We start from the raw sequence: 15318 nt of genomic DNA, 5'->3' as shown, positions 1-15318 counted from the left end.
CCATTTTTAACCAAAAAAGCAAGGCTAACCCGTTGCAATTTAATTTTTAGGACATTGAAGATAAAATGATATTTCGTCCAATTTTCAACCAAAAAAGCAAGGTTAACCCCTTGCAATTTAATTTTTAGGACATTTAAGATAAAATGATATTTCGTCCAATTTTCAACAAAAAAGCAAGGTTAACCCCTTGCAATTTCATTTTTAGGACATTTTAGAAAATTGATATTTTGTCTCATTTTTAACCAAAAAAGCAAGGCTAACCCCTTGCCGATTAATATTTAGGACATTTTTGAAAAGTTATATTTTGTCCCAGTTTTAACCAAAAAAGCGAGGCTATCCCCTTACCGATTAATTTTTTGGACATTTTAGAAAATTGATATTTTGTCCCATTTTTAACCAAAACAGCAAGGCTAACCCCTTGCAATTTAATTTTTAGGACATTTTAGATAAAATGATATTTCGTCCCATTTTTAACCAAAAAAGCAAGGTTAACCCCTTGCAATTTAATTTGTAGGCATTTTTGAAAAAAAGAAGAGATTTTGTTTCATTTTTAACAAAAAAAGCAAGGCTAACCCCTTGCAATTTAATTCTGAGGACATTTTAGAAAATTGATATTTTGTCCCATTTTTAACCAAAAAAGCAAGGCTAACCCCTTAGAATTTAATTTTTATGACATTTTAGCCTGAGATAAAATGATATTTCGTCCAATTTTTAACAAAAAAAGCAAGGCTAACCCCTTGCAATTTAATTTTAAGGACATTTTTGAAAAGTTCTATTTTGTCCCATTTTTAACCAAAAAAGCAAGGCTAACCCCTTGCAATTTAATTTTAAGGACATTTTAGAAAATTGATATTTTGTCCCATTTTTAACCAAAAATACAAAGCTAACCCCTTAACGATTAATTGTAAGGACATTTTAGAAAATTGATATTTTGTCCAATTTTTAACAAAAAAAGCAAGGCTAACCCCTTGCAATTAAATTTTTAGGACATTTTAGATAAAATGATATTTCGTCCAATTTTCAACCAAAAAAGCAAGGTTAACCCCTTGCAATTTAATTTTTAGGCATTTTTGAAAAAAAAGAAAAAGATTTTGTTTCATTTAAAAAAAAAAAGCAAGGCTAACCCCTTGCAATTTAAGTTTTAGGACATTTTAGAAAATTGATATTTCGTCCCATTTTTAACCAAAAAAGCATGGCTAACCCCCTGCCGATCAATTTTTAGGACATTTTTGAAAAGTTATATTTTGTCCCAGTTTTAACCAAAAAAGCAAGGCTAACCCCTTACCGATTAATTTTTAGGACATTTTTGAAAAGTCCTATTTTGTCCCATTTTTAACAAAAAAAGCAAGGCTAACCCCTTGCAATTAAATTTTTTGGACAATTTTGAAAAGTTATATTTTGTCCCAGTTTTAACCAAAAAAGCAAGGCTAACCCCTTGCAATTTAATTTTTAGGACATTTTAGATAAAATGATATTTTGTCCCATTTTTAACCAAAAAAGCAAGGTTAACCCCTTGCAATTCAATTTTTAGGACATTTAAGATAAAATGATATGACGTCCAATTTTCAACCAAAAAAGGAAGGTTAACCCCTTGCAATTTAATTTTAAGGACATTTTTGGAAAGTTCTATTTTTTCCCATTTTTAACCAGAAAAGCAAGGTTAACCCCTTGCAATTTAATTTTTTAACCAAAAAAGCTGCAAGGTTAACCCCTTGCAATTTAATTTTTAGGACATTGAAGATAAAATGATATGACGTCCAATTTTCAACCAAAAAAGCAAGGCTAACCCCTTGCTACTTAATTTTTAGGCATTTTAGAAAAAAATATTTTGTTTCATTTTCAACCAAAACAGCAAGGCTAACCCCTTGCAATTTGAATTTCAGGACACTCGGAAAAATATTTCGTCCAATTTCAACCAAAAAAGCAAGGTTAACTCCTTGCAATTTAATTTTTAGGACATTTTTGAAAAGTTATACTTTGTCCCAGTATTAACCAAAAAAGCAAGGCTAACCCCTTGCCGATTAATTTTTAGGACATTTTTGAAAAAAAAAGAGATTTTGTTTCATTTTTAACCAAAAAAGCAAGGTTAACCCCTTGCAATTTAATTGATAAGCCTTTTAGAAAAAAAAGAGATTTTGTTTCATTTTTAACCTAAAAGGCAAGGTTAACCCCTTGCAATACAATTTTGAGGACATTTTAGAACAAATATTTCGTACAATTTCAACCAAAAAAGCAAGGTTAACTCCTTGCAATTTAATTTTTAGGACATTTTTGAAAAGTTATATTTTGTCCCAGTTTTAACCAAAAAAGCAAGGTTAACCCCTTGCCGATTAATTTTTTAAATGATATTTTGTCCAACTTTTACCCAACAAAGCAATGTTAACCCCTTGCAATTTAATTGTTTGGCATTTTAGGGGGAAAAAAGATATTTTGTTTCATTTTTAACCAAAAAAAGGCAAGGTTAACCCCTTTGCAATTTAATTTTTAGGCATTTTAGAAAAAAAGAAGATATTTTGTTTCATTTTTAACCAAAAAAGCAAGGTTAACCCCTTATTTAATTTTTAGGACATTTTAGAAAAGTGATATTTTGTCCCATTTTTAACCCAAAAAGCAAGGTTAACCCCTTGCAATTTAATTTTTAGGACATTTTTGAAAAGTTATATTTTGTCCCAGTTTTAACCAAAAAAGCAAGGCTAACCCCTTGCCGATTAATTTTTAGGACAATTTAGAAAATTGATATTTTGTCCCATTTTTAACCAAAAAAGCGAGGTTAACCCCTTGCATTTTAATTGTTAGGACATTTTAGAAAAATGATATTTTGTCCAATTTTTAACCAAATAATACAGGTATAACCCCTTGCAAATTAATTATTACCCTATAGATGCGACAAGCTTGCTGGTAAAGAAATCAGGCTTTGACAAGCAACATATTAAACTATGTTTACATTTGGCCAAAGCAGTTTATTGCCAGATCGATTATCAGCAATAATTTTCTGGTCGCAGCGATCCGCGAAATTGTTGTCATTTGTGTAGACAAATGTCAAATTGTCTTAAGTTGTTTTTGATTATGGTAATTGACAAACATTAACATATACATGTATATTAACACTGATTTTCCAGTCGTAGCGAAAATCTGCAGCTCAATGTCACTTTTCCCGGTTGTAGCAATCCCCGTGAAACCCAATAACGGAGCACTAACAATAACTGTACAAGTACATTTCCGCTCCCGCGAAACCCCAAAACATGGCAAAAACAAAAACTGTACAAGTACATGTACAATTTTATTTCCGGTCGTTGTGAACCTTCCAAAATAACAACATATATTGTCAATATTCCAGTTTGTTTCGGGCCGTAGTGATCCCTACAAAAGCCAATAGCCACTTACGGTTATTGCGTGCCAAGCAAAACATTTCATCATAATGTTCATCCACATTAATTTGCCAAAATATTGGCATGTTTCACGAATGCCACTAATTAACAAGGATTTATATTAAAACAAGGTCTGTTGTACAAAAAAACTACAGGAAGGTTCAACAAAAGCCTGTGAAAATTGGGTGTATTGATTGACATTTAAAATGACACCTGACGTGACTTTTATCAAATTCCATATTTTCAATGGTGACAACAAAATTTGAGGATGTCAACCTTGAGTTTACTACATGTTTAGATACTCAAAACCTTTTTGCACCATTAACAAGGTTAACCCCTTGCAATTTAATTTTAGAACATTTCAGAAAATATATATTTTGTCCCATTTTTGAAAGCAAGGTTAACCCCTTGCTAATTGATTTTTACGAAAACTTTAGAATCTTAATTTGTTTGCCCATTTTGAATATAAGTACAAGGTTAACCCCTTTAGACGTTGTTGGAGAAAACAAAAACAAGGTCAACCCCTTGCAAGCTGTTTAGAAACGTAAAATGTTTGCACCCTTTATATAATATTAAAAGCAAGGTTACCTCCTAGCTAATGTATTTTTGTTACCTGAACAGGCGGATGTCCAAAAATGAGAGCCTGAAATAAATGTTTAAGAAACGAAAATGTTTTTGGAAGTCTTTAGATGTTTTTATTCCAGATAAAAATGTGAGCATGTTACATCATTTAACCTTCATTTTTCTCAATAAGTAGTTTAACCGAGTCATAAATTCAAAGATGAGGTGATAGTCCAATAAGATGCTTATGGCGATACTCATAATATTCTTCAGCACTACAGACAACCACCACAGAGATTTTTCCTAAAAAAAAGTTACAGATTCAAGTATAAATGACGGGAATTGTCGAAAACAACTCTTAAAACCCCCAAACCTCACCAAATAGCAAAACTACAGTAAAAAATTAAACAAAAAGAAAGGAACAATTTTTTTTTGGACATTGGGAAGAAATGTTTTGTTGCTCAAAAGCAAAGTACTGATTGACAGTTATGATCTTCAAAAAAATGAACGCAAAAATGATACAAACTATTTTAATACTTTTATCATGTGTGTAAAGAGGCATGTAATTTTGGAATAAACATTGTTGGCCATTGTACAATGTACATGTATTTCTTCAATAGCTGCTGTGGGACACACAAGTGATATCTTGAATTTTCATTGCACATTTTTGTCGCAACTTTCCTTTATCGCTGCATATCCACACCTCAGCCAGACGTAATCCTGAAACTCACATCAAATGTGAAATGGCTATTAAAAGGTTGGCTACAATTTGAATGACATGTCAAATGAAAATTCAAAAGCTGATGGAATACACATTTGCATCTGCAATAGGACAAAAAAATTCCAGCTACATGATTTCATGACCTCATCAATACAGGGCGAATCAAAAAAAGAGGAAACCCTATTGGCAGTCACCCCTGTTTTTTTAAGGCAATTCTGCATGTAGAGCTTTCCAGATCTAGGTTGTTAAAGTCCAATTAATATGCATTCCTTCGTAAAAATAAATCATTCAAATCACTTACGTACTTTTCCAGTTATGAAATTTTGAACACAAAGTTTTAAATTTTTGTCCATGGATCACATTAAGGTACATGTATGTAATATTTTGAGTAAAGTGAAACCATGTGGTGTCATGAAAACAATATCAGAAAGTTTCCGGGGTAGCCAAGTAGAAGGCAGGACAAGACTATAATTAAAACTCTTGGCATTATAACCATCTTGTTTTAACATTGGAAGCAAAAGGTGTTTATATATAGGTAATGATGAGGTTTACATAGGTTATGATAAGTGCCAGTTACCATGATTATGATAGTGTACTGTTTTTTTTAATATGTGAATTGTCTTTGATTAACTGCTATATCCCTACCTTTATAATGATAAGTGGACAAGATAAAACTGTTTGTGTTGTAAAGTCCATGACTGAAAATGGAAATTAGCGATTTGAATTATTCTTTTACTAATGAAAGCTCATACTTGGGCTTTCACATCCTAGATCTTTCACATCCTAGATCGTTCACATCCTTTTTCTTACTCGTCCTGTACTTTTTTTTTCAAAGGAAAAAGCATCATGGCAGAGCGTACAAGGTCACATTTCAATTTTAAGGTTTTGACCAATTATGAAACAAGTTGCAAATTAATTATCAAAATTTCACCATTAAAGTTCTTCCTTTGCTTTCTTGGTTGTCAGAGTTGAAGCATTGTCCTCAATAAACTTACTCAGTGCTTCAATTGATCGGTCACCCCCTTCATATTTCAGAGGGTTCTTTTTATCATTGGCCTTGGCAAGATAGATGGTCGGGAAACCAGACGAACTGTACTCGCTTGGGGTGTCATTGGCTGTTGCATCCATCTTGGCTACGACAACACTGGGATGGTCCTTATACTTCTTGGCTAGTTTCTTGTAGGTTGGTTCCAACTTCTTGCAGTGACCACACCAAGGTGCATACAGCTCAACCAGCACATCCTTCCTTTTATCAAACACAATCTTGTCAAAGGTTTTCCCGACTAAGACGGTGACTGGGCTTGACTGCTTACGGGGAATGGGTTGTGACTTGATGATAGGCCTGAGTTTGTCTGTTGAATATCAAAACAAATAAATATCTATAAATACTTTGGAATGTGTATTAATTAGCTTTAATACCTTCATATTCATGAGCGAGAACTAAATTCTTACTGGTCAATTCAAAATCATGTGACAGCCTCAAATTTTGTTTTGTACATGCACCAGCCATGCACACAGGTAATTTAGGTACAGTGCAAAAATGCAAAATTGTAAATTTACCTCAGAATACCTGTGCAGGTAATATAGTGATTATCCACCCTGACACCATGTTATATTTGTATATTATTACAGTTTTGGAGAGAAATAGGGAAACATGGTTAAAGTTTTGAAATTCAATACCCACCGTCTCTCCAGGCTCTTATAAACTCCCTCAGCATGTCCGAATCAAAGTCTTCATCTGGCTCCATCTTGTATTTCTTTCCGTCCGTGAAGAGACCGATGTTTATTTCTTCTCCACTGTCATCTAATTCAAGTTGTTTGAGTTGGTCATTGAATTCGTCTTCCTCAGCGATGGCAAAAGTTAAGTCCTTGAACTCTTTGTCCTTGGCCACGGCAAGAATTTTCTGACGCCAGATCTCAGTTGCTGTACAGTTAAAATTTGTCACAAAGACTGTTAGTACACTGTAATAGAGAGTGTTTTCGATTTGAAATACAGCACATAAACTCTTGTCAAGTAATATTTCAAGGGAATGGATACAAAATTTGAGGTACCCCAAGGATAAGATAAGCAAGGTTCCCAATTTTTCTGCAAGCATATGTCACGTTATTTGGCACACTTTCCTTCTGGTTTTGTTTCATTCTAATGGTGTAGTTTTTTTTTAGTCAAAATCATCATTTTGCTCAGATATAATACTGTCCTTACCTACAAATGTCTGCTCTATAGATAAACATGACAATGAACAATCTATCATCGCTTGAGGGCACACCAGCTGCAACTGGGCGAGCGGTAGCGATCAGGATCAGTCAAGCGCATCCTCACAGGTTCCAATGCGATCACATGGCCATAGCTTAACGCCAGTGATTTAACTGCTGGCGTGCCGGTTACAATTGGGCCAGCGGTAGCAATCACGCTAAATCAAAAGCCAGTTTTTGCACCGTTACGGGCAGGAGTCCGATCACAATGGCAACGGCGGAAATCACTTGTGATAAAGTCTCGCTTTTCTTTTTTTACGCTTTTTTGTGACTGTATTAGGCAGCGGTTCCTCATGGACTGGCCGAACAAGAGTTCAAGTTAAACGGTGCAGGCATTGTGAGTTACGGGGTATTCATGTACATAATATCCAATTCTCTCGACGGGAATGGAGTATTGTCCGAATTTGAGTAAACGAGAGTTTACTGTATATGGTAAGAACATCAAGGGTTCAAAATCTTATTTGTGAGGAAATTTAGGTCTCCTGAGATTTGACAAGGAAATCTGATATTCTTACCCTTTCTGTGTTCAAAGCTCCAGTCCACATCATAGTATGCTACTATCAGTGGTCTGTCTTTGTAGCGCTTGTCCATGTTTTCCTTTGTCATGTGACCAACCAAAGGAAGGTCATTGTCACTGTAAAAGCTCTGGATCTCGGCAGCTGAGGCACCAGCCTATAATACAATAAATGGGAGTCTTGTTAATCTATCAATCTTTATACTCACACCTATGGGTCATTCCAGAAATTTGTGGTCCAATTTCTTTGAGTCCCGGTTACATTTGATTTGTACATGGCATGTTACTGGGGTTTGACCTTATTTTTCTTTTCCACTAGCCATTCGGTCTACTGAAACAGACTCTTAACTAGCCCGCGGGCATTTTCACTAGCCCGCATGTTTTTCTTTTATAGAGTGTCTCATAAACAACAATACGCATACATGTAAAACGTGTATCCTGAGGCAATCTTGTCAGTGTTTTTAATAAACGGATCTAATAAATTTACCCTAACCAGTTAATAAATAAGGCACAAATGATACAGGTTTGCTTTCTGAATTTATTGAATAACATATATTTCTTCCTGTCCTTTTATCTTTGCTGTAGCCCAATAATTACTACTCATCAGCCGGGCTACTTCAGGAATAGTTTGACTAACCTGCCGCTGTTTTGACTGGCATTTGGCTAGTGGACTACCACTGAAGTGGAACCCCTATATTACACAGGTCAGGTTTACACCTGAGGGACGCACAAATGTCACACTTTTGGACCACAAATTTCTGGAACAACCCATATACAAAAGGATTGCCCATGTTTTGTTTAAACAGTGCAAGGCTGAAATGTTGTTGAGATTCCAAAGACGTTTGTCACTAAAGAAGGTACTTTTTAGTCCATGATGCAATCATTGCATTTACTGTACTGTCAATGTTTTTTCAAGACTGCTACTCACCTTGTCAAAGACATGCCTTTTGGGTTCATATTTTGACTGGAATCTCTCTGGCATAAAGATAACGATGGAGTTGGGATTGACTTTGTAGTTGGCCATCAACTGGTGGTCAAAGGTGTGTCCAAACCGATAGTCTTCTCTCAAGTCGTTACCTAGGAACAATAATTCTATGCATTAGATTTTGTATCTCGAATTACAATTTTGAAATTGAGGTAGCAGTGTGGAGTTTGGCTGACGGCTTTTGGCAGTGAATGAAATAAAGGGCCCATACAATGTTTTTTTTTCAATTAATGCAATCCTTGAAAATGTACCTTTGTGTCCCATTTTACCTTATTTTCAATTTTGATTAGCCGTTTACAAGGGTATTTTGGTGCCTGTTTATTTTTTTTTTGCTTATGCAATTTCCATATTCGTGAGCAAAAGTTTCATGCCAATTCAGCTAGAAACCTCAATGTTTCAAGAACTGTGGATATTTTGCTGTTGTATATTCTGTTCTTTGGTGATTCCTTGTTGTGTCAGTGCATTTGTACATGGCAGTAAGCCAGTGAGTAAATTTTTCAAACAAATATTTTCAATGAGCAAATTTTTGGGTCCACAATTTGAACAGAAAGCCTGAACTGAACAGTGTCTTCCTGAAATCACATCATAGCAACAGTGCCCTTCTGGAAAGCATGGAAAATTGTTAAATGTTTAAAAAGTGCACTTTTCAATCAAGTTAACCAAAAAGGGTGTCAAACAGTTTTCATACATTTAAGAAAATTAAAAAGATGCACAATATGCACAAGGTATGTAATCGTGATCAGTAATTTGTGAAATACTTGAAAGTTTAAAATGAACTTGGGTTGTGTATATATCGCTTGCTTTAATTCTATGATATTTCTATTTGTACTTGTAAGCATTAATGTTCATCACCTGTTTCACCGGTGCACTTTTCCTTATGACTTTTGATTTTGCTTAACAAAAGTAATCTGGAATGTATGCACGGCCCCAATAGAAACCAGTTTAAAACTGTTTGAGCTCACTCTGGGTAAAGAAAATGCAATAACAAGTACTGAACTCTAGCCTTCTAGCCAGCCTACCTATACATGTGTACAAAGATTCCTGATCTTCAAGCATAATATACTAACCTGCCTCTAAGTATGTCTTGTACAAGTCCTCCTCCTCTGTCTTAAAAAATCCAACGATGCTGATGTCTTCTTGGAACTCCACAAACTGCTTGAGGGCCTTAGGAGACGCAAGATGCTCTGAACTATCACCAGCTTGTTTCCTCATGTATTCAAGGATCCCTAGTGCACACATGAAATTCACATTACATGTCGTTAGCAGAGTAAATGCCATGATAACTAGTTGTTTAATATGTTATCTATGGGCTCTGTGCACAAGTACCCCATCGACGGCCAGAAAGGGAGAGTTACCGGTAGGGGTGATCTAGACTTGTTCCCAGTCCATCCACTGCGTATTTCGAATGCATCCAAATTTATTGGAGGCGGGGATTAGTTTGGGAGACCATCGGCAAGTTGAATTTGAATGTATTCGTGCACCAACGACGCCCGACACTCACGCAAAGATGCAGTGGCTAATAACTTTTGCACATTCAAGAAGTTGTGCGTACTTCAGGCGCGAACCATCACAGTATGCGAATGCTGTGTGTCCCGTCCACAGAGCTCTCAAGAGGTAAAAACACTTTTGTTGGCGCACAGAGCCCATATGTCAGGGAGGTCTTTATTACAATAAGCTGATGAGCAATGTTTACTGCATGGAAAGGGTGCATTGAAAACTCCTTGGCTCTTCAATGGGAAACATATATTGAAATAGACTGAGCTTTCAAATAATTAAGTATTAGATCTAACCGATATTTGAAACTGGCTGATCAAATTTTTCACACGCCAGCTGCAGCAGCCTTCCTCGCAGGTCAAAAGTTGCTGCAAAGCGCTCCAGTTAAAATGTGCATGCAGCGATGTATATCATGGGTCGCTGGAGAGTTTTGCAGTAAGTACTGTTTAAATGTCAAATGAATGAGACCAGTAACTGTAAATGGTAAAAAAAGTGGCATCTGACAATAAAAAAAAAATATTGATCAGAACATCACAGTTGCGTTTTTGCGAATATTCAAACCAGTAAAAAGCTGTTTTGAGTATTCAGTTGATGATGAAATATTTCGAAATTGTTTACCTCTTTTTTCTCTTGGACCCTTGTACTCGGATTTTTCTCCATTCCTAAAGATGAATAGAGTTGGATAGCCACTAACTCCAAACCTAGTTGCCAGGTCCTTTTCTTCTGTAGCATCAACTTTGGCGATTGAAATTGGAGGATCATCATCCTTCAGAACACCTGCGGCAGCCTCCAATTCTGGGGCAAGTCTTTTGCAATGACCACACCTATTAGATAATTGAGAGAGCTTTCATCATAATGCTATCTCACTAACAGACAATAACACATTCACAAACACGAAGCCCTTACAATTTGAACTTCTGTAAACATTTAATTTACATTTTCGTAACGTGAGTAACCAATTTTGTGCGTCTTGGTTATAATACATAACACATTTTTCTGGATGTCATCTTTGGTGCTTAGGTAGGTCTAGGTCAATTCTATCTACCATGGGGATAGCAGTTATTAAACCTTTTCAGTAAGGTAATTACAGCCCAAAGAAACTCAAAAGTACATCAAAAAATGTAACGTGAGTAACCGTGGAATTGCCTTAATGCCCAAATCAATCAATTTCTGAAAATTACAGCAAAAGCAAATGTCGTATAGTACCTTTAAACAACTGGATTTTTAATCCTCTTCTCTTTCACAACTTTCTTACCATGGAGCATAGAACTCTACAAGAATGGGACCAGCCTGGTTGACTATTTCATCGAAGTTCTCAGAAGTCAAGGTCATTACTGCCTCTGGTGGGGGCTCCCAGTTTGGATCAGACTGCTCTTTCATGTATCTCACAATACCTTTGAAGATGAAGACAAGCCTCAGTAATATGTAATCAGATACACAAGGGCAATTTTTGAACTGCTGTTATCATGTCCGTTTATGACAATAAATTGCTACCAACTAACACTTAGGCAAGAGTACCACATGATGAGTAGTATAGAGTACATTAGTGGTGGGAGAAATTGGAAATTTCTAAATCAGGTATGTTCAAACATAACAGTTATCTGATTTCACCACAACTTCCAATCCAGCTCACAGTCAAGCCAACAAAAATTTACAAGTGAGGTGCCACATGCAATGCCCTCCCAATGACTAGGTATAGTTTGCAGGATTCAATGACCACTGGACCTTCACAAAAACCACTGCAGAGCTGTACTGTGGACAATCGTGGTGGGAACTCTCTGCTGAGTCGATTGGGCAGGCTACTCATACATCAAAATGACCACTTCCAAACAAGTGAATGCAGTTATTGCAGTCCTCGAGTGTCGGGGTTATCCTGTTTGTGAACACGTTGTTATGTATATAATGATATGTATTTATTGTGATTTTTATCTTCTCCTTTTATGAACGTCTTGTTGGAAATAAATTAAAAAAATAATCAGAGACCATACAGCAAATATGGGGATGTTCCAGTTGTTTTCTTTAGCTTGTATTCTCAAAACTGGTAGGCGTATTTTTTTTTCAAGGTTGGTTTCCGATACCGGCTTCAAAAATATAAACCGAATAGTGAAATCAAACCAAATGTCAAAAAAAAACTGTATTTAAATCCCACCATTCATCTGTACTTAGTTCAACATTGTTACCAACCTGCTTCATCTCTTGGTCCTTCATAATTCGAAGCCTCTCCTTTCCTAAATATCTTGAGGGTTGGGTATCCTGTCACTTCATATCTCTGAGCAAGGTCTGCCTCCGCTGTGGCATCAACCTTAGCAAAAAGGACAGGGGGGTCAGCTTTCTTCATTGTTTGGGCTGCTTTGGCGTACTCTGGAGCAAGACTCTTACAATGACCACACCTGAAAGATATGCAAGTACACATCATTTCCCAAACTTTTAAGTTCACATGTTTCTAATCGCATAGATGTTTGGCTAAGATATTAACTCGAATAGATTATGAGTTGCATCAATGTTTCTAGAAAATTTTCATCAGGCTTTATCTAAATCAGGGCCGATGATACCCGCCCTGGTTTTAACCTGAATACTCTCAAAAGATCTGAACTTTCTGATGCAGTTATCTAACTAAACACATGCTGAAAGACAACTTTGCTACAAGTACATACATAGGGCCCACAAGTACTATATTCAAGTTTGTTTGTTAAACATGTAGGCCTATATTTGCTACTCTGAGAAGTGGGGTTGGGGGGACTTACCAAGGGGCATAAAACTCCACCAAAATGATGTCTTTATTCTTGACAACATCATCAAATTTATCACTTGTGAGCACAAGGACTCCATCTTCTTCTGTTACCTCTGGCTCCTCATTATCATCTTCATCATCACCCATGTCCATGAGAGCATCCTCATCTAAGATGACTGTCTCTCCTGGCTTCAAATCATCTTCTGTGGCTGATGGTTTGCAGAAATTGGAAATAGAATGTTTCAAAAAGGGAACTGCAAAACCCCGAAGTAAAATACAATATACATAAATTTGCAATGTATATGTACAAACAGGGTGATTAAAAAAAACGAAACCCAAATGTCAGGCCTATTGTTTTAGTGAAGTTCTGCATGTAGCACTTTCAAAATTGCGGATGTGAAAGCCAAATTCATAAGCTTTATTTTAGTTCAGCAATCATTCAAATCATTGATGTACTTTTCAAGCTCATGTGCTTTCAAAATTGGCAGTGGATATTTTGCCGGAGACGGCAAGCCTTTAGTAAACGTTAGCTTGCTGGATATGCACTGAACATGCGCAGTTACTATTTTTTTGTACTTAAACATTTTCCGGTGACAAGTTTTAGTCATGACGTGTGCATCCAAAAATGTGCTCTAAAAACACATTTTTCCTAATTTTTTTTCACCTTAACACAGCTTCCTGGATTTCTCTTGCTTGAAATCACAAGGTGAGGTGACAATTAAAATGTTTGGCAGCAGATAAATTGACGATCGAGTATGGAACTTTTCCCCCACAATCTTCAAAATTACAACTAGAAGTAGGCCTAGGCCAACATGTAGCAAGTTTTCATGTTTTTGTAAATTGTAGCATGGGTTTAATATCTGAAGAAAAAAAAGACTGCTTTAGCCTGCAAAAGTCACTTTGGTAATGGACAGACATCTGCAAAAGTCAGTTTTGAACGGAACTCATACAAAATAGAGGTGTCTTACAGATAATCATTGATAAAGATTAGGCAGTGTATATTTTGCCGGAGACGGCAAACCTTTAGTAAACGTTAGTTTGCCGGATATGCACTGAACATGCGCAGTTACTGTTTTTTTGTACTCAAACATTTTCCAGTGACAAATTTTAGTCTGGCTCCATGCCAATATTATTATCGTTGTAACCTCGTATTCACAAGATGGGATTCAGACCATTTTATAATTTCGGACTTTATTTCCCTTTAAAAAAAATCCTCCAGAGCCACAAATCTGAAAAAGAAAATGTAATACTCTACAATAAAATGTTTGAGACATGTTAAAATAATAAAAGAAGAATATTCTTATTTATTTGAGGATGGGAAAAAAAAACTTAAAATGTGGCTGGGATCGGGATCGAACCCGAGTCATCCCGCTTACTAATGCCTTTGCTTAACCACTATACCAAACGTGCTTCACAACTTTTGGTGGGAATTTAATACATCTTATAATTCAGCCCTATCTTAAAGAGTACAGCGCCCTCTGTTGATATGGATTGCCGCCGGCAAACCTTTAGTAAACGAAGTGGCTATCGTTACGGCAGTCGTTGTTTAGCGCCCTCTACGATACTTTTTTGATACGCACGCAGGTATATAATTATTTGTTTCCACACGTTTTAGCGAGCAGTGCGACAGCTCAGTCGATAGAGGGTAGGATTTTGCACTGCGCGCGAGGTTGCGGGTTCGAATCTCAGTTTTGCACTCGAATTTTTTTCCTTTTCTAACCTGAGGCTTTGGAGGATTTTTTTTTAAAGGAAAATAAAGTCCAATAAGCCTAAATTTCATAACGTTCAAATTCACTTTTTTCCTTCTAATTTTATATTTTCTTGTCATGTTTTTATAAAAGTTGCAGGCAGTCTACCGTAACGATAGAAAATGGGAAATGCGTTACGGCTGCCGTAACAATAGCCACTGCGTTTAGTAAACGTTAGTTTGCCGTCATTACCTCCGGCAAAATATCCACTATCTAATATTACCTTTTTTTTCTATGTCCAGTTTTTATCACGATAAAGCTGCAATGCCTTAGCAAGTCAGCTGGCCATAGCTCCTGCGTCTGTGCGTGATTAACTAGATTTGCAAAGAATTATTACCTTTATCCACTTCCACTGGGGCTTCTTCATCTTCACACCGGGCAGCAGGACAAGAAAAAAGAATAAGCCCCAAAAGGGCAACAAAATAAAACAGGTTTTTGGGCAACATTACGACCGAAAGTTTCCTCGTCAAATGACACGCGTGAAACAGGTGCAAGAACAGTTCACTTAATAATAACAGATACGTGCGCCATCAACAAAGTAGGACCGTGAAATCTATCATGACTATCAGAGAAATAACAATGAATTTATTTACACATTGAATTACTTCGAAGCAATTACAAAACTTTTTAAAGGGTTAAATTTTCTAGATTTTAAAGGAAACAAAGAAAAATACAATAAACCAGTGTGCGGAATGTTTTCCGAAATTGCACATTCAGCCAATCAGGTTCTGCCATGTCTGCTTCTAGAGAGCCTGTCGTCTGCTCCAAAACAACTGGAACTACTTTACCGAAAATAGTCTGGTGCACTGAAACTCACGGTAAACACATTTCGTGTGAAGTCTAGTTGCACGTCAGCCTCCGTAGCTATAAAAGAAAACTGTTTTGTGCCAAAAAAAGTGTATAGTCGTGTACGTACTCTAACGTGGCGCACTTCGAAGCCTAC

General features: G+C 36.2%; 1 protein-coding gene across 1 annotated transcript; it reads right to left on the bottom strand.

Annotated features, from left to right (window-relative positions):
* Positions 1 to 3267: 3267 nt before the first annotated feature.
* On the bottom strand, positions 3268 to 14821 carry LOC119745254 (protein disulfide-isomerase A4-like). The gene is made up of 10 exons (XM_038221485.1): positions 14713 to 14821; positions 12641 to 12836; positions 12081 to 12286; positions 11152 to 11290; positions 10515 to 10720; positions 9470 to 9628; positions 8346 to 8494; positions 7419 to 7575; positions 6335 to 6574; positions 3268 to 6002 (listed from the first exon to the last, which is right to left on the bottom strand). Exons 1-10 carry the CDS (start codon positions 14819 to 14821, stop codon positions 5584 to 5586), a joined length of 1980 nt encoding a protein of 659 aa, XP_038077413.1. The 3' UTR covers positions 3268 to 5583.
* Between the last annotated feature and the right edge of the window lie 497 nt (positions 14822 to 15318).

Source organism: Patiria miniata, unplaced genomic scaffold, assembly GCF_015706575.1.
Source record: "Patiria miniata isolate m_02_andy unplaced genomic scaffold, ASM1570657v1 HiC_scaffold_7, whole genome shotgun sequence".
NCBI lineage: Eukaryota > Metazoa > Echinodermata > Asteroidea > Valvatida > Asterinidae > Patiria > Patiria miniata.
The sequence above is the reverse complement of the archived record's forward strand: the minus strand, read 5'-3'. Positions and strand labels throughout refer to the sequence as shown.

Excerpts from the sequence above, each read along its gene's own strand:
- LOC119745254 (XM_038221485.1), bottom strand. The coding sequence starts at position 14,821 with ATGTTGCCCAAAAACCTGTTTTATTTTGTTGCCCTTTTGGGGCTTATT. Across the intron at positions 12,837-14,712 it reads CCCAGTGGAAGTGGATAAAG|CCACAGAAGATGATTTGAAG; the intron begins GTAATAATTCTT and ends GCAAACCATCAG. Across the intron at positions 10,721-11,151 it reads GTAGAGTTCTATGCTCCATG|GTGTGGTCATTGCAAAAGAC; the intron begins GTAAGAAAGTTG and ends ATTATCTAATAG.